Source organism: Hyla sarda, chromosome 2, assembly GCF_029499605.1.
Source record: "Hyla sarda isolate aHylSar1 chromosome 2, aHylSar1.hap1, whole genome shotgun sequence".
In the NCBI taxonomy this organism is placed as follows: Eukaryota; Metazoa; Chordata; class Amphibia; order Anura; family Hylidae; genus Hyla; species Hyla sarda.
In genome coordinates this window covers 3,355,090-3,380,268 of record NC_079190.1, presented here as the reverse complement: position 1 = coordinate 3,380,268, position 25,179 = coordinate 3,355,090, and the positions used below count along the sequence as shown (strand labels likewise).

Sequence of the window (25,179 nt, the reverse complement as noted above, 5' to 3'; positions counted from 1 at the left end):
CCTTTCTAATATACTTCTATACTGTCCCCATACTATCCAGAAAAAACGTAATCCTGTCCGGCTGCAGCATGATCTTTTTCGCAGCTGAAGAACAAGCATAGACAAAGTCCAGATAGTGAAGGGGGGACTGTGCTCTCTCCTGTCCTATCAGCACAGGACCCCCATGCCCCCCCCCCCAGAGCACAGGATGACAAACCAAGTGAGCAACAGATAGAAGGTATTTGTGAGAGAAAAAAGGTGCTAGACACATAAAAAGTATATGTTCATGAGCAGGATTAGGTGTTGAGTAATGTAACTTTTTTGGTGGGATATGACAGGTACTCTTCAAATAAAATAAAAAAACATTTCAATCACCATTTTTAAGTGTTTATTCCAAGGTAAGAATGACATGTAATAAAAACAAAATTATCAAAAAAGCTTTTTTAACTATGTTTCAGTCTACAGAGCTATGTGAGGGTTTATATGAGCTGTAGTTTTCATAGGAACCATTTTGGGAACCATACAATTTTTTGGTTACATCTCTTGTGGGAAGTGATTTGACCCCCCAAAAAATGGCATGTCTGGCATTGAGTGTTGTTTTTTTTTTCTTAAACAGCATTTACTATGCGGGATCAATAATGTCCTGTTTTAATGGCTTTGACATTTCTGGACATGGTGATACCCATTATTATATATATATATATATATATATATATATATATATATATATATATATATATATAATAAATGGGAAAACGTTCTAATGGCACGTTCAGGACCAGAGTTATCTCTGATAATTGTGCCACTTTCGGGATCAGAGGTCAAATACACCTATACAGGAAATGTAAAAGTTTGCACCAATATTCTATTTCCTTCTGAAAAACAAATGAGAGATTAGCCAATTAATTTTATTTTGTTGTTGTAGCAAACTTTATTGAAATTTCGAAGTATATAGTATATATAAAAAGTAAAGCAGTATATAAAAGATGCAATAAACATGTGTACAGTCATTACCTCCAACTCAAATTCACAGTACACCCACTGAAACCATCCCAACCCCAATGGGTGGACACCCGAACCAATCGGGTAGCTGGAGTTTCTAATCAACACATTTAGTTATAAAATATATTACTGAGAAATGTTAGTTCAGATTTTTCTTTTTCCCGCATATCCTCCACTATTTTTTCACACTCTCTCACACGGTCAAGAAGTCTCTGAGCCCTCTCGTCTCTGGTTGTTTCATCTATGTCAGGAAACAAGGCAAGCTCAGACTGTAAATGATTAATCAAAGAGGATCCACCAGAAGACAATGTCTCATCCGGCTCATGGCTGTCTTCAGAACTCGAGCTGATCCCTGACAAGGTTTGGTGGGACCTGAGTTTGAGACCCGAACGACTCTCATCTTGCACATGGCTGGTTTCAGAACTTGTGCTGACCTCTGACAACGATGGACTGGATATGGGTTTGAGACACAGAAGACTCTTATCGGGCTCATGGCTGTCTTCAGAACTCGAGCTGATCCCTGACAAGGTTTGGTGGGACCTGAGTTTGAGACCCGAACGACTCTCATCTTGCACATGGCTGGTTTCAGAACTTGTGCTGACCTCTGACAACGATGGACTGGATATGGGTTTGAGACACAGAAGACTCTTATCGGGTTCATGGTTGTCTTCAGAACTTGTGCTAAACCCTGATAACGATGGACTGGACACTGGTTCAAGATGCAGAAGAGTCTCATCTGGCTCATGACTGTCTTCAGTACTTGTTGTAAATGTTGACAAACCCAGACTGGACTTGGTGTTGAGCCGGCTATTATCCTCACAGCTTGGGTCAGATATCAGGGAAGCAGGAACCATAGCTGGAAATTTACTGCACAGTAGACTGGAAGGACAGAGTCCTTCACGATCAGTTTGTTTTACACTTTGAGTCAAGTTTGTTGAGAAGAATGAAGGTGGAGGCTCTTGACAAGCTAGTGATGAAGCAGAACCTGAAGATGGTAAAAGGGTTGGCAGATGAGAATGGGTAAAGGCATTCTTTGCTGCAGGCGAGTCTTGTTTTTTGGCAGAACCACTTATATGAATTTTCTTTACTAGAGTTTCACTGTTGCCAATATATGACAGTTTTCTTTTAATGTGTCTTCCTGAATGTTCCAAAAAAGAAATCTGGAGAAGAAAGAGACATCAGATGGAGAAACAGTTACAAAATTTATACTATAGCATCCTGTTGATTCATATTGTTTAACATATATACCGATCAGTTGTAATAATAAAACCACCTCCTACTACCCTGGTACTCAGACCCCTTAAAGACTGGAATCCACAGAAATGTGAAGATGTCCTGTGATACCCACACCAAGACATCATCATCATCAGATCCTGTATTTTGTGACATGTGGCCTCCATAGGTCAGACTTATTTCTGAAGCACATCCCACAGATATTTGTTCCCATTGAGATCTGAGAAATTTGAAGGCCAAGTCAACCCCCAGAACTCTTTGTCATGTTCTTCCTTGCTGAACAGGTTTTTTCAATGTGTCCAGGGCATGATGCTGCTTAAAGAGGTCACTGCCATTAGGGGGCCTGCTGCCATGAAGTTACAATAGTTAGGTAGGTGGCACATTTCACAGTAACATCAATCATGTACTTGTGAAAAGCTGAATATGCTGATACCTGTGCTGCCAGGATTGGACCCTGTATTCCAAACTCTTCAAATTGCATTAACTCACTTTAGGTGAGGACAATAATGGTGGTTGAAACGGCACACACTGGAGTAGGACCGGACCTGTATGTTACAGCAATAATGGTTGCCCTTATTACAGCGAGACAAAGTCCAGGTGAGCGCCCCTGAAACCACCATAAGTGTCATGACCTTAGGTGAGGTACTGCAATTTGTTTGTAACATTCACATGATGCCAGAACCCAAGGTTCCAAGCAGAATGTTGCCATCACTCTGCCTCCCTCAGCATGTGGTAGTCCCATAGTACATCCTGGTGCCATCTCTTCCTCAAGAAAATTACCTACAGGCACCCATCTCTCCAAATGATGGAAACGGGATCTATCAGACCAGGTGCCTCCATTACGCCATACTCCAGTTCTGATGTTCATGTGCCCATTGTAGACACCCTTTAGCAATGGATTAGGTCCAGAATGGGCCCTCTGACCGGTGTACAGTTATGGGGCCCTATAAACAACTACCTGCGATGCCCTATGTAATTTAACTCCTTTTTGTCTTAGACAGCAGGAAGTTTTTTTTACAGTTTGCTTTACAATGGCTGTTTTGTGGGATCGGACCAGATGGGATAGCTTTTACCTCTACACACATTAATTAACCTTCAGCCCCCAGTCCTTCCTTGAGGCATTTGGTAGGCACAATATACTGGAAACACCCCACAAGACTGGCCATTCTGGAGATGCTCTTACGCAGTCGTCTAAACATCACAATTTGGTCATTGCCAGAGTCTCCCAGATCCTTCAACGTGTTCATTTTCGTCTTACAACATCAACTACAAGAACTGACTGGTTACTCGCTCCTAATATACCCCTTCCCTTGAAAGGCACCATTGCCACCAGATAATCCATAATAATCACTTTTCCAGTCAGTGGTTTTAATGGTCAGTGTACACTGCATAGTACAATATATGTGGATCCCATAACAACATTTTATTTTTATTTTTTTTTACATCTCATACGAGATGAACACAAGCCAGTTGGAATGATCTATGGGCCAGCCATGTACAAATCAATAAAGATCTAGAAAGCAATAGCATAGCATATCTATAACCATTATTAACCTCATTGATAGGACGCCAAGGCGTGTAAGTGCGTGTTCATTCTCCATGGTGCTCACACTACTTAAATCAAAAGGTATTAAATATTTTGTTTCTATTTTATCATGTCTATCCATAATTCCATGACTTTTCCTTCTTTCAGGGTTGAGGAATGTAAAATACTAGTCTTCTCACACACAGTAGGAGGGACAAGGATATGGGTTTCCACAGATACCAGGATGGATGTGGCTGCTACCTCTGAAGCCCCCTGTAGCCTCTACACCCCTGGTCTTGCTCATATATACATAGACATTGTAAGTTGTTTATAATATTCTCTGATTGTCTAATAGAATAAAGAAGATTCTGAAAACCAAGTCAAATAAATAAATTAACAAAATTTACACTGTTACCAAGTGTCCCTTTGGTCTAAAGACAACTCAGTTGAAAGATTTAAAAAAAAAAAAAAAAAACTAGAATTTTTGGTTCACAATGGGATTAGTGCCAAAATTTGCAACTAGCATACAATAGAAAGTTGTAGGTGTGACATTATATACATAAGACCACAGTTTACCTGTAGATCGTTTTCAGTTGAAGGTCTTGAGGATGGACTGGCACAGGTAGATTTCTGTCCTGCTGGTCGGTCCCATCTGTCCTCATTCTGCAATTTTACAACCGATGCAGATTTCCCATTGACAATGTCCTTTAATCTATGATGTTGCTGCTGTAGAAAGGAGAATTTGCGTAGTGTCACGCAGCCTAGTCCGTTCTTTCTGCGTTCGCTCTTACTGCTCATTTCGGCCCCTGGCTGGGATTCGGGGGCTTCAGATTTTTCCACGTTTTCCTGACAGTAATTTCTTCCATTGCTTCCATTTTTCTTTATGCTTTCTGGCAGTAAATACATCATGTTTTTGTACATGCACAGAGCGGTGGCTTTCATCTTGATCACCTGTAGGTTAAGTATGAGGGAGTCACTGATGTTTGGTAATTCGCTCTCTAGACTTGAGTTCTCCCCATTGCCTGTTTGGGACAGTTGTAGTATGGTCAGTGCAATGTCTTTGCAGCATTTCATGGGCACCAAATAAGTCTCATGGTCTTTCCTCATCCATTTGTCTGGTTTTCTTGGAGATGCCCTTTCTTCAGATGATTGACCCGTGTCACCTAATGCCACCTGACAACGTTCAGCCTCTTCCTTGGCTGCTGTCATTCTTGCAATGTGGCTGTTCGGGAACTTTTGCTTCGTAATCGGTGACACAACTATTACATAAGGAGCATTGGTGAAGTCAGTGCAGTCACCCAGGCGCGTTATTCTCTGCTGAACCGAAGAAGACAACATAGAGATTGGGACTCTTTTCACTTCTGCATTTTCAGGAATATGAAAGTAGTAATCAGAAACTTCAGGCTTTTCAGATGGAGTAATATGAGAAATGGTCGCCATATTTTTGTTGGGTTCAATTAGCAATGCTCAAAAAATCCCCATCAGTTTAGATTCTTCAGAAGTCAGCATGCCAGGAGGGGCCTGATATGGAGAAGAATAGATAGTAGATAGGATGGTTTTGAAAACATGCATGCAACAAGAGAACTAGAACCACATGAGGCCAGCCATTTTCATCCCTGAATGGCCCCACTATCTTTGTACCCCATATACCACACCATACCATAATTTTTTGTGTTTCAACAGTCTTTGAGGGATCTTTCCAATGTGGGTTAGTGTCAGACCAATAGCCGTGGTTTTGTTTGTTAACTTCACCATTCACATAAAAGTTTCCTCATCACTGAACAAAATCTTCTGCGTAAACTGAGGGTCCTGTTCACATTTTTGTTTTGCCCATTCTGTAGCACCTGAAACTCCGGATACTGGAAGCCTGTGCTAGCATTTCTCCTGTGGTGTATATAGTAGTATATAGCAGTGTATACGGATACTGGAAGCCTGTGCTAGCATTTCTCCTGCGGTGTATATAGTAGTATATAGCAGTGTATACAGATACTGGAAGCCTGTGCTAGCATTTCTCCTGCGGTGTATATAGTAGTATATAGTAGTGTATACGGATACTGGAAGCCTGTGCTAGCATTTCTCCTACGGTGTATATAGTAGTATATAGCAGTGTATACGGACACTGGAAGCCTGTGCTAGCATTTCTCCTGCGGTGTATATAGTAGTATATAGCAGTGTATACTGGAAGCCTGTGCTAGCATTTCTCCTGCGGTGTATATAGTAGTATATAGCAGTGTATATGGATACTGGAAGCCTGTGCTAGCATTTCTCCTGCGGTGTATATAGTAGTATATAGCAGTGTATACGGATACTGGAAGCCTGTGCTAGCATTTCTCCTGCGGTGTATATAGTAGTATATAGCAGTATATAGAGAAGAGGGTTGGATTGACAATCCAACACAATGGGCAGCACATTGAACACATTTTATAAGCGGTCAGAAACTTGTAAATAACTCATGAAAGAATAAAGTTATGTTAAAACCAATCACATCATTGTTTTTCTTGTGAAATTCCCAATAAGTTTGATGCGTCACATGACCCTCTTCCTATTGAAAAAACAAAAGTTGGATTCAAAATGGCCGACTTCAAAATGTCCGCCATGGTCACCACCCATCTTGAAAAGTTTCCCCCCTCACATATACTAATGTGCCACATACAGGAAGTTATCACCAACCATTCCCATTTTATTAAGGTGTATCCATATATATGGCCCACTCTGTACTTATTAGTTGCTGTATACTACAGAGGAAAATAATTTCTTTTTTAATTTCTTTTCTGTCACAAGCACAGTGCTCTCTGCTGACACCTCTGGCCATTTTAGGAACTGTCCAGAGCACCATATGTTTGCTATGGGGATTTTCTTCTACTCTGGACAGTTCCTGACATGGACAGAGGTGTCAGCAGTGAGTACTGTGGTCAGACAGGAAAGAAATCCAAAAAGAAAAGAATTTCCTCTGTAGTATACAGCCGCTAATAAGTACTGGAAGGATTCATATTTTTTTTAATAGAAGTAATTTACAAATCTGTTTAACTTACTGGCACCACAAAGCACCAGTGTCTCTACTACGAAGCGCTATCTTTGAGCAAAACGTGAGTAGTTTTTCTCTATTTACTCTTTATAGTCATTTTGTAATTGTATGAGTGTCATATGTGATTTTATGCTTTTATTTTGATTTTATTCAAAATTACCATCGTACCTGCAGACAAATATCACAAGACAAAAAGTGTTTCTCTTCCCCTGCTCTTCATTGGCTCATGAATGTAACGCATTGTCATTCAGTATGCGGGAAAAAGCGGGTTGGCCAACATTTTTGAGATGGTTGGGCACAAGTTGATGGACAAGACATAACCTTTGAGTTCCAGGGTTGTTTTATATGGCTGCCCCACTTCTTATAATGAAAATGATACAAATACTGTTACAAATACCAACTATAGCCACTTTTTTAATGAAAAAAAAACCCGCCATCTATAGAGCTGTAGGTACGTAGTACGTGTGCTGTGGGAGCATTAGTGGAATGAAATGCTTAAAAAAAACATTCTAAAATGAAATTCCAGCCCCGCTCGATCCTTGTGATGTTCTTTATGGCGGCAGAACTAATACCATAAAGGGCGACGGGGAGACGATGCACTTCTGCGATTTTCCCAATCTCTACCTATTTGTAACAACACAAAAATGTATCCTCTAGGTCATCCACGCATTATATAAGAAAATTTTATTCACATCAAAAATTACTTCGATATTGTCCCCCCCCCCAAGAGACTTGTCTTTCCCAGTCCTCCCTGTGAAATTTAAAGGGGTACTCCAGTGGAAAACGTTTTTTTTTTTTTTTTGTTTTTATCAACTGGTGCCAGAAAGTTAAACAGATTTGTAAATGACTTCTATTAAAAAAATCTTAATCCATCCAGTACTTATTAGCTTCTGAATACTACAGAGGAAATTATTTTCTTTTAGGAACACAGAGCTCTCTGCTGACATCATGACCACAGTGCTCTCTGCTGACACCTCTGTCCATTTTGGGAACTGTCCAGAGCAGCATATGTTTGCTATGGGGATTTTCTCCTACTCTGGACAGTTCTTAAAATGGACAGAGGTGTCAGCAGAGAGCACTGTGGTCGTGATGACGGCAGAGAGCTCTGTGTTCCAAAAAGAAAATAATTTCCTCTGTAGTATTCAGCAGCTAATAAGTACTGGAAGGATTAATATTTTTTTTTTAATTGAAGTCATTTACAAATCTGTTTAACTTTCTGGCACCAGTTGATTTAAAAAAATTAAAAAGTTTTCCACCGGAGTACCCCTTTATTATCCTACCTGCTCCTGGTCCTCAACAGTTGAGAAATACCGCTACTGATAAAAACGATGATGTGAATGATGTGAAATTGTAAATAATGTCAACCCCCGGTTTAAAAGAAATGCAGAACTATTTTTAAAGGGGAATTTATTTACAAGGTTAAAGGGGTACTCCACTATGGCGTCACTAGCTCCCGATGTCGGCTCCAGGGTTCGGAACAGTTTTTTCCACATGCTGAGCAGCGGAGTACCCCTTTAAGCAGAACGCTCCAGAACAAAGACGTTACGGTGTGGAGTGATAAAGGTGAATTTATTTACAAGGTTAAAGGGGTATTCCAGGCAAAACCTTTTTTTTATATCTATCAACTGGCTCCAGAAAGTCAAACAGATTTGCAAATTACTTCTATTAAAAAACCTTAATCCTTCCAATAGTTATTAACTTCTGAAGTTTTCTGTCTAACTGCTCAATGATGATGTCACGTCCCGGGAGCTGTGCATGATGGGAAAATATCCCCATAGGAACTGCACAGCTCCCGGGACGTGAGTCATCGGAGACAGAAAACAACAACTCAACTTCAGAAGCTAATAACTCTTGGAAGGATTAAGATTTTTTAATCGAAGTAATTTACAAATCTGTTTAACTTTCCGGAGCCAGTTGATAAATAAAAAAAAGTTTTGGCCTGGAATACCCCTTTAACCCCTTAAGGACTCAGGGTTTTTCCGTTTTTGCACTTTCGTTTTTTCCTCCTTACCTTTTAAAAATCATAACCCTTTCAATTTTCCACCTAAAAATCCATATTATGGCTTATTTTTTGCGTCGCCAATTCTACTTTGCAGTGACATTAGTCATTTTACCCAAAAATGCACGGCGAAACGGAAAAAAAAATCATTGTGCGTCAAAATCGGAAAAAAACGCCATTTTGTAACTTTTGGGGGCTTCCGTTTCTACGCAGTGCATATTTCGGTAAAAATTACACCTTATCATTATTCTGTAGGTCCATACGGTTAAAATGATCCCCGACTTATATAGGTTTGATTTTGTCGCACTTCTGGAAAAAATCATAACTACATGCAGGAAAATTTATACGTTTACAAATGTCATCTTCTGACCCCTATAACTTTTTTATTTTTCCACGTACAGGGCGGTATCAGGGCAAATTTTTTGCGCCGTGATCTGAAGTTTTTATCGGTATGATTTTTGTTTTGATCGGACTTTTTGATCACTTTTTATTCATTTTTTTAATGGTATAAAAAGTGACCAAAATACGCTTTTTTGGACTTTGAATTTTTTTTGCGCGTACGCCATTGACCGTGCGGTTTAATTAATGATATATTTTTATAGTTCGGACATTTATGCACACGGCGATACCACATATGTTTATTTTTTTATTTTTTACACTGTTTTATTTTTTTATGGGAAAAGGGGGGTGATTCAAACTTTTATTAGGGAAGGGGTTAAATGACCTTTATTAACACTTTTTTTTTTTACTTGTTTTTTGCAGTGTTATAGGTCCCATAGGAGACTATAACACTGCACACACTGATCTCTTATACTGATCATTGTTATCCCATAGGGACCTATAACACTGCACACACTGATCTCTTATACTGATCATTGTTATCCCATAGGGACCTATAACACTGCACACACTGATATCTTATACTGATCATTGTTATCCCATAGGGACCTATAACACTGCACACACTGATCTTTTATACTGATCATTGTTATCCCATAGGTACCTATAACACTGCACACACTGATATCTTATACTGATCATTGTTATCCCATAGGGACCTATAACACTGCACACACTGATCTCTTATACTGATCATTGTTATCCCATAGGGACCTATAACACTGCACACACTGATATCTTATACTGATCATTGTTATCCCATAGGGACCTATAACACTGCACACACTGATATCTTATACTGATCATTGTTATCCCATAGGGACCTATAACACTGCACACACTGATCTCTTATGCTGATCACTGGCGTGTATTAACACGCCTGTGATCAGCATTATCGGCGCTTGACTGCTCCTGCCTGGATCTCAGGCACGGAGCAGTCATTCGTCGATCGGACACCGAGGAGGAAGGTAGGGGCCCTCCCGGTGTCCGATCAGCTGTACGGGACGCCGCGATTTCACCGCGGCGGTCCCGAACAGCCCGACTGAGCAGCCGGGTCACTTTCAGTTTCACTTTAGAAGCGGCGGTCAGCTTTGACCGACGCTTCTAAAGGGTTAATACCGCACATCGCCTCGATCGGCGATGTGTGGTATTAGCCGCGGGTCCCGGCTGTTGATGAGCGCCGGGACCGACGCGATGTGATGCAGGATCGCGGCGCGATCCCGCTTCATATCGCGGGAGCCGGCGCAGGACGTAAATAAACGTCCTGCGTCGTTAAGGGGTTAAGGTGGTTCTTGGATCTAATATGGTGGACTTGGTGCGAAATACAAAACAAATTATTGGTTTGCTCAAGAACAAAATACCCCCCGGATGGGAAACATTTCTACCGTCTAGTGTGGTGGGTAAGTCAAGCACTAGAGAGATTCTCGATGGAATAAACATGGAAGTAAATGATCCTACAGGAGCCGCAACCCCTAAAAGACGAATACATCTTACACCTTCTACCCCACGGGTGCTTACACAAGGACGCTTAATTCCTAAAAAAAAGACAAACTGCCTGGGTAACTCTGTGAACACCATGGCCCTGATTACTGAGTGTTGTGTAGGTTTCTTTGTGGGTTTTTCCACGGTATTTCCTGAGCTTTCCCTACATTTTGCTTTTTATTTTTACACCTTCTCTGATCTGTCGGGTTTTCCTCAGCTCAAATCCACCACATTTTCTGTGGAAACCTTAGTAAATATGTAGTCCTTTTGTGAAAATGCCGGGAACACGCCCCTTTTCTGTGACCACACCCCTTTTCTGCGACCACATCCCCTTTAATGTGACCACACCCCTTTTCTGTGACCATGCCCCTTTAATATGACCACGCCCCATTTCTGCGACCACATCCCCTTTTCCTGACAGACACGCCCCTTTTCTGTGACCACGCCCCTTTTCTGTGACCACATCCCCTTTTTCCTGACAGACACGCCCCCCCCTTTTCAGGTTTTCTCAGTAAAATGGATAGTTTGTTGGGTTTTTCAATTCTGTCACAATAAGGGTGCGTTCCCACGTGGCGTATTTTGCTGCGTATTTGGTGCTGCGTATTTTCCTACCCATTGACTTCAACAGGGAAAATAAAATACGCAGCAGCAAATACGCCGTGTGGGAATGTACCTTAAAGGGGTACTCTGGTGGAAAACTATTTTTTTCTAATCAACTGGTGCCAGAAAGTTAAACAGATTTGTAAATTACTTCTATTAACAAATCTTAATCCTTCCAGTACTTATCAGCTGCTGTATTGCTCCAGATAAAGTGTTGGAGTTCTTTTCAGTCTGAACACAGTGCTCTCTGCTGACACCACTGTCCACATCAGGAACTGTCCGGAGCAAGTTTGCTATGGGGATTTGCTCCTGCTCTGGACAGTCCCTGACACAGACAGAGGTGTCAGCATAGAGCACTGTGGTCAGACAGAAAATAACTATATGACTTCCTCTGTAGTATACAACAGCTGATAAGTACTGGAAGGATTAAGATATTTTTTTAATAGAATTAATTTACAAATCTGTTTAACTTTTTGGCACCAGTTGATTTAAAAAAAAAAAAAATTCCACCAGAGTACCCCTTTAAGACAGAATTCACTAGACAGAATTTCTGCTGCAATGTTCCCGATTCTGACGCACAACCACACAAAACATGTCGGGATTACAATAGTAAATCAGGGCCTATGAATATTAATGTCATATGTTGTTTTGTAATTAAATATCATTATACTTGTAATGCACAAAACCAAAAATGTCTTATTTTATTATATCTAGTTTATAAGGCTTACCGTATTTTCCGCCCTATAGGACGCACCGGCGTATAAGACGCACCCAATTTATAGGGGCAAAATCTTAAAAAATAAAGATTTTGAACCCAATAGTGGTCTTCAACCTGCGGACCTCCAGATGTTGCAAAACTACAACTCCCAGCATGCCCGGACAGCCGTTGGCTGTCCGGGCATGCTGGGAGTTGTAGTTTTGCAACATCTGGAGGTCCGTAGATTGAAGACCACTGCATAGGAGGTAATACTCACGTGTCCCCGCCGCTCCGGACCCGTCACCGCTGCCCTGGATGTCGCTCCATCGCTGTCGCCGTGTCCCCGTCGCTCCGGGAACGTCTCTGCTGCCGGTCGGGTATCCTCGCTCTCTGTCGCCGCCATCACGTTGTTACGCACGCCGACGCACGTACGCGACAACGTGATGACGAGGAAGGAGAGCGCCGGCCATACAGGGGATCCCTGAACGGAGAAGACACCGAGGAGGCAGGTAAGGTCCCTCCCGGTGTCCTGTAAGCACTAACCCGGCTATTCAGTCGGGCTGTTCGGAACGCCGCGGTGAGATAGCTGAACAGCCGGGTTAGTGTCACTTTCCCTTCAGACGCGGCGGTCAGCTTTGATCGCCGCGTCTGAAGGGTTAATACAGGGCATCACCGCGATCGGTGATGTCCTGTATTAGCCGCGGGTCCCGGCCGTTGATGGCCGCAGGGACCGCCGCGATAGGTGTGTATTCGCCGTATAAGACGCACCGACTTTTTCCCCCCGGTTTTGGGGAAGAAAAAGTGCGTCTTATACGGCGAAAAATACGGTATGTATTATTTTATCTGTTCAATAAAGCTTTGTAAACTTTGCACTACTGGTCCATTAGATTTCCGATGATGGGCATTGTATATGGGGGGTGGCTGGCAGGCCTGAGCTTTCAGACATGTCCTGGCAAGTTTGCACATAGAAATTTACGCAATTTTTTTCCCCGCCAACTACCTCACAATGTGGGCATCAATACAAAAAAACATGTCCAGGCTCGTCTGTATAGAAATACACATAGAAATCCACGCAGTTTAATCACGACTGCTTTGTCACAATATGGGCTCCATTACACAAAGTCCAAACTATTCATTCAGAAAGATTCTTCGCCCCGGACTAGCACGCCATATATACTTCTTCCCCTAATAAAGGTTAGTAGTTTTAGGGTTTTTAAAAATATAGCAGTGTGCCTGTGAATTGATTTTTTTTATTTATTTTATTTTATTTTTTTTACAATATAGTGAATAAGCTGTGTGTGTCTGTGAATTAGTGTTAGTATTATTTAAAGGGGTACTCCGGTGAAAACCTTTTTTTTTTTCTTTTAAATCAACTGGTGGCAGAAAGTTAAACATATTTGTAAATTACTTCTATTAAAAAATCTTAATCCTTCCTGTACTTATTAGCTAATTAATACTACAGAGGAAATTCTTTTCTTTTTGGAATGCTCTCTGATGACATCACGACCACAGTTCTCTCTGCTGACATTATTATAATAATAATTACGCTTTATTTATTGTTGTCCTTAGTGGGATTTGAACCTATGTCCCCAGCACTGCAAGGCAGCAGTGCTAACCACTGAGCCACCATGCTGCCCTTAGCATACATCTGCTATGCACGGTTGCTAAAATGGACAGAGATGTCAGCAGAGAGCACTGTGCTCGTGATGTCATCAGTGTTCCAAAAAGAAAGGAATTTCCTCTGTAGTATTCAGCAGCTAATAAGTACTGGAAGGAATAAGATTTTTTAATAGAAGTAATTTTCAAATATGTTTAACTTTATGCCACCAGTTGATTTAAAAGAAAAAAGGTTTTCACCGGAGTACCCCTTTAATGTAGCGCGTAGTAAAAAAATCCTATTGTAAATTGCTATAGGGAATAATGGTCGGCTGTGAATGATTAATTTACTTTGGCATAAATAGAAATGTGGTATAAAGGGGCTCATAACTAAATAAACAATCTACGGATTCTGTATTTTTCTGCTCATTAAAGGGGTACTCCAGTGGAAAACATTTTTTTTTTTAAATCAACTTCTGCCAGAAAGTTAAACAGATTTGTAAATTACAAATTACTTCAACATAAAAATCTTAATCCTTCCAGTACTTATCAGCAGCTGTATACTACAGAGGAAGTTCTATTATTTTTGAATTTCCTTTCTATCTGCCCACAGTGCTCTCTGCTGACACCTCTGTCCATGTCAGGAACTGTCCGGAGCAGGAGAGGTTTGCTATGTAGATTTTCTTCTGCTCTGGACAGTTCCTGACATGAACAGAGGTGTCAGCAGAGAGCACTGTGGGCACACAGAAAAGAAATTCAGAAAGAAAATAATTTTCTCTTTATTATACAGCAGCTGACAAGTACTGTAAGGATAAAGATTTTTTAATTTTCACCAGTTGATAAAAAAAAAAGTACCCCTTTAATGTGTGTATCTAATAAGTGTGTGTGTGTGGGGGGGGGGGGGGGGGGGGTATGTAGCTGCCATAGTAATATGATGTCAGTTGTTGGTGGGGGTTGTGGGAAAGCTGGGTCAGCATATGGGCGTAGTTGGGACACATGGGGAGGGGGCGTAGTACCTGTCAAACAACCACCCCAGAGGGGGCTGGTTGATGTGTTGGGATATGGGACTAAGGAGGCGTGGCACCTGTCAACTAACTTCTGCTGACAGCTTGACGAAGCTCTCTGCTGACATCACGAGCACAGTGCTCTCTGCTGACATCTCTGTCCATTTTAGGAACTGTCCAGAACAGCATATGTGTTTTCTATGGGGGTTTTCTCCTACTCTACAGTTCTTAAAATGAACAGAGGTGTCAGCAGAGAGCACTGTGCTCGTGATGTCAGCAGAGAGCTCTGTGTTCCAAAAAGAAAAGAATTTCCTCTGCAGTATTCAGCAGCTAATAAGTACTGGAAGGATTAAGATTTTTTTTTAATAGAAGTAATTTATAAATCTGTTTAACTTTCTGGCACCAGTTGATTTAAAAAAAAAAAAAAAGTACCCCGGAGTACCCCTTTAAATTTTTTTTTTTTTTTTTTTATTGGAGAATCATTTAAGCTGTGTACAAAACTATGAAATGTTTGGTTTTAAGTCAGGAAACATATGTGATGTTATTTCCTCTTTAAACTCACCCACCAGCCCATCCACAATAGTAGTGATTGAGTCTGTATGAATACTAAGAAATTATTCTCATTATCTTTTACCTTAAAGGGGTATTCCAGGAAAAAAACTATTTTTTTTATATATATCAACTGGCTCCAAAAAGTTAAACAGATTTGTAAATTACTTCTATTAAAAAATCTTAATCCTTTCAGTACTTATGAGCTTCTGAAGTTAAGGTTGTTCTTTTCTGTCTAAGTGCTCTCCGATGACACGTGTCTCGGGAACCGCCCAGTTTAGAAGAGGTTTGCTATGGGGATTTGCTTCTAATCTGGGCGGTTCCCGAGACACGTGTCATCAGAGAGCACTTAGACAGAAAAGAACAACTCAACTTCAGAAGCTCATAAGTACTGAAAGGTTTAAGATTTTTTTTAATAGAAGTAATTTACAAATCTGTTTAACTTTCTGGAGCCAGTTGATATATATATATATAAAAAAAAAGTTTTTTCTTGGATAACCCCTTTAATACTGGTCCTTTGTTCTTCAAATTTGTTTTCCATAGGGCAGTGTGCCTCCAGCTGTGGCAAAACTACAACTCCCAGCATGCCCGGACAGCCAACGGCTGTCCGGGCATGCTGGGAGTTGTAGTTTTGCCACAACTGGAGGCACACTGGTTGGGAAACACTGCCTTAGGGGGTCCTAAATTCAACATCTGAACCAAGCAGATGAGTTATTGCCTAACTCTTCGCTCCCTCCTCTAATGGTGCCAGTAAAACTGATGCGGTACTTAGAGAAGGAATAGAAAGATGATATAGAAGGAATTTACATTTCACCTCTCTCTATGCTGCCTCTCTGCTCACCCTTCAGTACAGAACCCTCTACTGACCACCACTTCTATAGTTGTCTACTTTTAATAACGTGACTTTGACCGGAAGCCAATGAAGAGATAAGTGTACTGCAGAGGGACCCTTGTTTAGCCTTCTTCTCTCTAACAAAGAAACAAAAAAACTCCTTCTTGGAGATGAAGATCTTAAAGGGGAACTCCGGTGAAAAACTGTTCTTTTTTTCACATCAACAGGCTCCAGAAAGTTAAACAGATTTGTAAATAACTTTTATAAAAAAAAAAAAAATCTTAATCCTACCAGTACTTATCAGCTGCTGAAGCTGAGTTCTTATTTTCTGTCTGACCACAGTGCTCCCTGCTGACATCTCTGTCTGTCTCAGGAACTGTCCAGAGCAGGAGAGGTTTGCTATGGGGATTTGCTCCTACTCTGGACCATTCCTGAGACAGACAGAGGTGTCAGCAGAGAGCACTGTGGTCAGACAGAAAATAACAACTCAACTTCAGCAGCTCGTAAGTACTGGTTGGATTAAGATTTTTAATAGAAGTCATTTACAAATCTGTTTAAAGGGGTTCTCCGCTGCCCTGCCTTCTGGAGCTCCGCTAGCAGCGTCCGGAAGTTTATTACTCCGAACGCTGTGTGCGGGCTTCCGTGTTCGAGGCCGCCCCCTCGTGATGTAACGCCCGCCCCCTCGTGACGTCACGCCTGCCCCCTCAACGAAAGTCTATGGGAAGGGGGCGTGACGTCACGAGGGGGCAGCCTCGAACACGGAAGCCCGCACACAGCGTTCGGAGTAATAAACTTCCGGACGCTGCTAGCGGAGCTCCGGAAGGCAGGGCAGCGGAGAACCCCTTTAACTTTCTGGAGCCAGTTGATATGAAAAAAAAAGATTTTAAGCAATTTATCCTCACAGCATGAAGGTAGAAAACATGTGGCCTAGGAGTATTTATGCCAGGCTGGGGCAAGGAGATGCTATCAGGGCCAGGTTACTGACAGGTTGGGTTCCACCCTATCTCCTGGAAGGGGAATTTGGTCTAGGGACCTCTCCTGCAACTTTTGATCATGTGACCAAAGCATCATTCATCTAGAGACAGTAAATACAGAAAAGTTAACCCTTTACACTTTTTTAATACCTAAATACATGCAATAAATACCTTTAAAATAAACTTCCAGGACCTCATACACATTTATGCAATATGAAGAACCTTTTGTCAGTCACATGACAACTTATTATGGATGGTAGCTTGGCCATTGGTACTGGGACACCAGCATTCTCTACAGATCCACTATAGGCCATTGGTACTGGGACACCAGCATTCTCTACAGATCCACTATAGGCCATTGGTACTGGGACACCAGCATTCTCTAAAGATCCACTATAGGCCATTGGTACTGGGACACCAGCATTCTCTACAGATCCACTATAGGCCATTGGTACTGGGACACCAGCATTCTCTACAGATCCACTCTAGGCCATTGGTACTGGGACACCAGCATTCTCTACAGATCCACTATAGGCCATTGGTACTGGGACACCAGCATTCTCTACAGATCCACTCTAGGCCATTGGTACTGGGACACCAGCATTCTCTACAGATCCACTATAGGCCATTGGTACTGGGACACCAGCATTCTCTACAGATCCACTCTAGGCCATTGGTACTGGGACACCAGCATTCTCTACAGATCCACTATAGTCCATTGGTACTGGGACACCAGCATTCTCTACAGATCCACTATAGGCCATTGGTACTGGGACACCAGCATTCTCTACAGATCCACTATAGGCCATTGGTACTGGGACACCAGCATTCTCTACAGATCCACTATAGGCCATTGGTACTGGGACACCAGCATTCTCTACAGATCCACTATAGGCCATTGGTACTGGGACACCAGCATTCTCTACAGATCCACTATAGGCCATTGGTACTGGGACACCAGCATTCTCTACAGATCCACTATAGGCCATTGGTACTGGGACACCAGCATTCTCTACAGATCCACTATAGGCCCCACTTGATTATGCAACTGAAATTTTCCCTCACAGAGATATATGATTGAAGGACAAATTCTAGGACAATGGGGGGTATGTAGGAAGGATTTTACCCTGTTTTTTTTTTACTGTGATTTGTCTCAAATTTCCTTTTATGTCACTTTTTGCGACAAACAATTGCGCCAAATGGTTTAGAACAAAATCACTGATTTCGCTTTGTTAGTCGTGATTTCAGTTACAATCATTCTTTGGTCTGGAATTCATTAATTGCGACTTTTCGATTTGGCGCAAGTTTAGGCGCAAATACCTTCATTTAGGCGCAAATCTACACCAAGAATAAAGTGACAGAGAAAATAGCTACAACAATAGAATGTCTCAAAGTCAGATTTATTGCCTGGAATTCTGGGGTCTACGCGTTTTGTAGGGCTACATTTGTGCCAAAATTACAAACTTGCCTACGACAATTGATAATTTTGGCGCAAATATGCTCCATTTGACGCAAAAAAACATACATAATATCACACATTGCTACAACATTATTGATACATGTCTCCCAATGTCTTTCATCCATCCATCCTTCCAGGAGAGACTTATCCTCTGCACTGTGCTCGTACCCTGTAGGATACATATACAGTGTACTGTGATGTCCCAGTACGGGATATGCATCTCACAGTCCTATCAGCTTCAGTCCCTGCACGTCCCCGGGGCTCACCTGCACTGTACCCCCATAATGTAATTAATTGTATATTATGTGTAAAGGACCTTTGATATGGTCACATGGTTATTGATCACATGATAATGGTTGTCACATGTTAAGGTCACATGTTTTGTTACCCAGAGAGCACCAGGTGACCTGCAGCTAGCCTATGGGCTCCTTGCTCCGGGGAGGTTCTACAATCTCTCTTGTGATTCACTTTCTGCTGAGGTCAAGTCCAGTCCAGACGTCTCAGGGTCAGTGTCCAGCACATCTGGGGGTCTCAACCTAAATTACAGCCACAAGTCAGGTCATCTCTGTCTGCTGTCACTACTTACAGTCAAGTCAAGTCTATTATAGTCATTGTGGCTGTCTTAAAGTCTGTTAAAGTCACTACAAGTCCCAGCAAGCTGCAAGGTCCCCGGTGTAACTGGTCACCTCTCTGGGATCCTGGCCTAGACTGGACCATCTGTCTACCTCAGCAAAGCTACCATTAACCCTGACCTGGCCTTGGACTCTTATTTGTCCTGCCTAACTAGGACTAGCGGAACTACCATTCGGGTGGTTCTCGGTAAAACCACGCCCTGGCGTCACGAACATTTAGGGATTAATACCATCGGCCCCTGGGCTACAACATCTGCCCCATACACCTCATCGCACCCCCGTGGCCCACCACAGGGACGTATAGTAATATAATGATTACTTACATCATCCTCCTCCTCAGCCCTTATGACCGATCCCCTGCAAAAGCGAAAATAAGACATCAGTGTAAACACTTCCTCCTCATCACGCCCACAGCTCTGAGACTACACCGGTCCACCCAGTTATGTGATCTGCTGCACAGGTACGATGCTGACAACTGTGCCAAAACCAATGTGAGGAAAACAGAGGATTCCCTCGACACTGGAGTCCTCCGAGAACTCACCGAGAGCCAGGCAACAAGATCTTCACTCCCAAACAACATGGCTGCAGGCTGCACCAGAGATGTCTTATGAAATATATACACCAGCTCTGTATCAGTAGGTGCAGACATTATTAGGCTGCTGTCCAATTAGTCCAATGATAAATGTATATATATATATTGTGCAAGAAAAGTAGGAATTTTTCGGATTTCTTCATTAATCACTAATAAAATGTCATCTGCACACTGGTTTGAGCACACTGAGTAAACATTTACAGTGCAGGGAGAAAAGTAAGTAAACCCTCTAGTATTCCTTGGATTTGTACATGGGAATGTTACCAGAGCAGCCGCAATGTCTGAGTACACCGCACATGCCCGCGGCGACTCGCAGGCCCCTGTGTAGCTGCTCGGATCGGCGGATTGACGCTGCGATCAGGCCAGGAGGTGGCAACAGCTGGAGACACACTATGGGTCAGGTCACCGTCGGATCTGCAGCGTAAAATATGCTGCTGATTACCCTTAAGGAGGAATTCTAGATTTTTCCTTACTGGAAATATATGTTTGGCTCCTCAGTATTTATGAGATGCTTTGTGTACAACGCCCCCTTTAGGTCAGACCGCAGCATCTCCATAGGGTTAATGTCATGTTGTTGATTTCCTTGTTTGCTTTGGGTCATTGTCCTGTTGAACACCCATTTCTTTAGCCTGAGGTCACGGACAGCCGCCCTTACAGTCTCCTGTAAAATGTTTCCATTTACCTCTGACTTTATTGTTCCCTCAGTGATCACAAGGCGACCATTTTTGTATTATTCAGTAATTCAATAATCTTTTGATGTTGCACTTTCTGAGGGTTACTACTTTGGTTTCACTTTATTTGCATTGCTCGCACATATGAACTATTGTTGGCTTTTTATATGTATTTTTCTTTACATGTAGAGACAAGCTTTACTGCAAGCCCCATGGACATAGGCAAAAACAGTCAGGAGCTGTCCCATTCGCATGAATGGGAGACCTTACTGAACATGCTCTTTGACCTTTCCACACCTGTTTCTGATTCTGTCACTAAATACATAGGGAGGAGGAGGCTGAGCTGTGAGCTCCATCTATTATCTTCTAAATATACTGGTGTTACCTCTCACTGTAAAGCTGTACAGATCACTGTCCCGCAGCCTCCTTCTTATCATCACAGACAGTTTTAGGCCTAGTGGTGAGAGTGGAAACTGCAACATTTCTGGAATATTTTGAAATACAGCTAGTAAAACTGAAAACCAGGAAAAAACTAGAAATAACATGACCAAAATATTTTTAAATATGGTTAACATAAAAACCTGTTTCAAACAATGGGTAATTTTCTGAGGATACATTCACTTTAACTCCAGTGCACCATCTGCCATTACATGGTCATATACAGAAGAGAAATATAACAACAAAGCAGTACAATTTACATACATTACAGTAATTGCTCCAGGGAAGCCTAATCAAACCATAAGGCACTGCATACACCTAATATTCATTCATTTATGATTTCTCCCCCCCCCCCCCCCCCCCCCATAGAAATATATACATTTTTGTATAAAACATAAAATAATTTAAAAAACTCAATACATACTTGGTATTGCTACGTTTATAACAAACCAAATTATAAAAATACATAACAACTTATGCCACACGGTGAACGCTGTAAAAAACAGCAAAAAAATTATAATGTGAAAATGGCAAAAGATAGTGATCTAACTGTTTTCCCTGCAAAAGACAAGCCTCCATCAAGCTACATAAAGAAAAAAGGAGGCACAGCTTCACTGTAGGGATGGTATTGGGCAGGTGATGGGCAGTACCTGGTTTCCTCTATACATGATGCTGCCCCCACCATGATCACTGTAGGATGGTATTGGGCAGGTGATGGGCAGTACCTGGTTTCCTCCAGACATGATGCTGCCTCCACCATGATCACTGTAGGGATGGTATTGGGCAGGTGATGGGCAGTACCTGGTTTCCCCCAGACGTGATGCTGCCCCCACCATGATCACTGTAGGGATGGTATTGGGCAGGTGATGGGCAGTACCTGGTTTCCTCTATACATGATGCTGCCCCCACCATGATCACTGTAGGGATGGTATTGGGCAGGTGATGGGCAGTACCTGGTTTCCTCCAGACATGATGCTGCCCCCACCATGATCACTGTAGGGATGGTATTGGGCAGGTGATGGGCAGTGCCTGGTTTCCTCCAGACATGATGCTGCCCCCACCATGATCACTGTAGGGATGGTATTGGGCAGGTGATGGGTAGTACCTGGTTTCCTCTAGACATGATGCTGCCCCCACCATGATCACTGTAGGGATGGTATTGGGCAGGTGATTGGCAGTGACTGGTTTCCTCCAGACATGATGCTGCCCCCACCATGATCACTGTAGGGATGGTATTGGGCAGGTGATGGGTAGTGCCTGGTTTACTACAGACATGATGCTGCCCCCACCATGATCGCTGTAGGGATGGTATTGGGCAGGTGATGGGCAGTGCCTGGTCTCCTCCAGACATGATGCTGCCCCCACCATGATCACTGTAGGGATGGTATTGGGCAGGTGATGGGCAGTACCTGGTTTCCCCCAGACATGATGCTGCCCCCACCATGATCACTGTAGAGATGGTATTGGGCAGGTGATGGGCAGTACCTGGTTTCCCCCAGACATGATGCTGCCCCCACCATGATCACTGTAGGATGGTATTGGGCAGGTGATGGGCAGTACCTGGTTTCCCCAAGACATGATTCTGCCCCCCACCATGATCACTGTAGGGATGGTATTGGGCAGGTGATGGGCAGTACCTGGTTTCCCCCAGACATGATCACTGTAGGGATGGTATTGGGCAGGTGAAGAGCAGGGCCTGGTTCCCTCAAGACATGATGCTTTGAATTGAGGCAAAAAGCTTCAATCTTCATCAGACCAAAGAATCTTGTTTCTCATAGTCTGAAAGTCCTTTATATGGTTCTCTGTAAACTCTAGACTGCTTTCATGTGACCTTTACTGAGAAGATACTTTTTTGGCTACTGTGCCATAATGCCTAGATAGTGGCGGCTGCAGTAATGATTGATCTTCTGAAAGTTTCTCCCATCTGCACACAGGATCTATGGCACTCGACCAGAGTGACCATTAGGTTCTTGGTCATGTCTCTTACCAAGGTCCTTCTCCCCCTATTACTTAGATTGCTGATCTGCAGCTCTAGGAAGAGTCCTGGTTGTTCCAAACTTCTTCCATGTAGGAATTATGGAGACCACTGAGCTGTTGGGAACTGTCAGCTGTGAGATCTTATATAGACAGGGCTGTGTCTGAGCTCTACAGGCAGTCCTTTCCGCCACATGGCTTTGTGTTTTGTGTCTGATATACATTGTCAGCTGTGAAATCTTATATAGACAGGGCTGTGTCTTCAAAAATCCTGTACAATCAGCTGAATGCATCACAGGCTACTCCAATCAAGGTATAAAAAGGTGTAGAAAGAGAAATGGGAGGCCCAGAGCTAAAAATCCTGGTGTCATAGTAAAGGGTCTCAGTACTTATGTCCATTCAAATTTTAGTTTTTCCTTTTCCTGTCTGTGAGTGGGCTTTGGAAAGAGAGAAATTTGGAGTGAATTGTGAAGCTGGAGTGATTTGTGTGAGTACTTAAAGTTGCACATAGAGGGATAACTGCTAGACTTTTAAACAGCCTTTTTTTTCACCTCTTTTTCTTTTCTCCACTCTACCTCTAGGGGGAGGGGTAGATTAGTCACACACAGGTGTATAAATCTTAGTTTGGTACAGCGGGGATGGCTTCATGTGTACCAACCTGGTCCTGGCCCAGACACTTTCTTTGTGCACGAACGACCAAATGACACGCCCTTTGGACCGCTGGACGTCCCTCTGTCCTGCCTTCCGCGTTACCCCCTATAGGTTACAACCCATGCTGGTACTGGCAGTATTTTGGCCCATATGGCCACTCTCCATAGCACCTATGCTGTCGTGTGTATGCGTCAGCTTCTTAGTTTCATCTCTCCCCTCTAGGTCTACATGTTTCGGTGGAGCAGTGCCTCTCGGTTCAGGCAGTGGAGCAACCCCTGGGCATCTGAGTACGTTGACCCACACTCTACATTGACACAATGGCAGTTGACCTTCAAGTAGCGTCCTTGAACGTACAGGGTTTTAACACCCCCGAGAAAAGGGCCCAACTGCTATATTCCTTCCACAAACAAAGAGCACTCATTCTCACCTTACAGGAGACCCATTTTAAGAAAGGCCACATTCCACCTCTCACATCTAGATATTTTCCTACCTGGTCCCACAGCACCAATCCCGAGGCTAGGATGAAAGGAGTATCCATAGCATTTCATAGATCTCTGCCAGTTCAGATCACTTCCACAAAAACCGACCCCAATTCCAGGTACCTTTTTATCAACTGCACGATAGCAGGTTGTCTTTTTACAATAGCTTCAGTCTACACTCCTAACCATGCACAGGTCTCCTTCCTACACTCCACCTTAGAGGCCTTACATGCCTTTGCTAAGGGAGCCATTATCTTATGTGGCGATTTTAACCTCCCGCTATTTCCTTCGTGTGACACCTCTACGGGACACTCATACATCTCCCACTCCAAATTGAGGGCTATACGAAGAACACTACACGACATGCAACTCGCTGACGTATGGAGGGTCCTGCACCCTCAGGACAGGGATTATACATTTTACTCACACCCTAGGAACTCATACAGCAGAATAGACTATATATTTTTCCCACACCATCTCCTCCAAAACATCACATTGGCCTCCATTGGAATTGTTACATTATCTGACCATGCCCCAGTACTTTGTTCGTTTACGCTTCCTTGCTTGACCAAGCCTCATGCCTCTTGGAGACTAAAGGAGTCTCTTCTGCTGGACACTCTTCGTCTGCAGGATCTGAAGGACATGATACTTCAGTTTACCAGTGACCATGCTTCAGACCAGACTGCCCCTACTGTGAAATGGGATACCTTGAAATGTGTTCTCCGAGGAGTACTAATGAGGCATGGGGCGAGGCTGAAGAGGGAAGCCTCAGCGAAATTTCGATTGCTAACCCAGACTTTGCAGACACTAGAGACGCAACACAAACACTCCCAACAAGAGCAAGTATACAGGGAATTGATAAAAGTAAGACACGATCTATTGGAGCTTATGAACACTAAACATCGGTATTACAGGCAACTGACGGGTAAGGTTTTTTATGAATGGAGCAATAAGTCTGGTCGTCTCCTGGCCAATGCCCTCCGTCAAAAAAGATCATCCACATTTATACACGCAATCAAAACAGCTTCAGGAACCACATCCTACCTTACCCCTTAGATCCTTGAAACATTCCATAAATATTACACTGGTCCAAACCTGTGGCGGCCGTGGACCCAACCCTTGATCCCCCATTTCTCCAACAATACATAGACTCGATGGCACTCCCCTCCCTCCCCCCATCTGTAGTTAAAGCAATGATGGGTATACTGCTAAGTTTTATAAAACACTCTGTGCGGAGCTGTCGACTCCCCTTCTTATGGCTCTCAATGGCGTCTCTCAAGGTATTCCGATCGCAATGCCTCGCTCATTTCTGCGGGAGATCACTGCGCTGCAATCTGGCTTTGTTTGGGTGCGGCGACACCCCCTGACTGGCCAGACAGATATTAAT

At 42.8% G+C, this 25,179-nt stretch overlaps 1 protein-coding gene across 1 annotated transcript; it reads right to left on the bottom strand.

Moving 5' to 3' along the window:
* Positions 1-831: 831 nt before the first annotated feature.
* Positions 832-23,939, bottom strand: LOC130358172 (ligand-dependent nuclear receptor-interacting factor 1-like). Its single transcript, XM_056561033.1, has 3 exons — positions 23,804-23,939; positions 4,316-5,260; positions 832-2,141 (listed from the first exon to the last, which is right to left on the bottom strand). The coding sequence occupies exons 2-3, from the start codon at positions 5,177-5,179 to the stop codon at positions 1,092-1,094; spliced, it is 1,914 nt and encodes a 637-aa protein (XP_056417008.1). The 5' UTR covers positions 5,180-5,260; positions 23,804-23,939; the 3' UTR covers positions 832-1,091.
* Between the last annotated feature and the right edge of the window lie 1,240 nt (positions 23,940-25,179).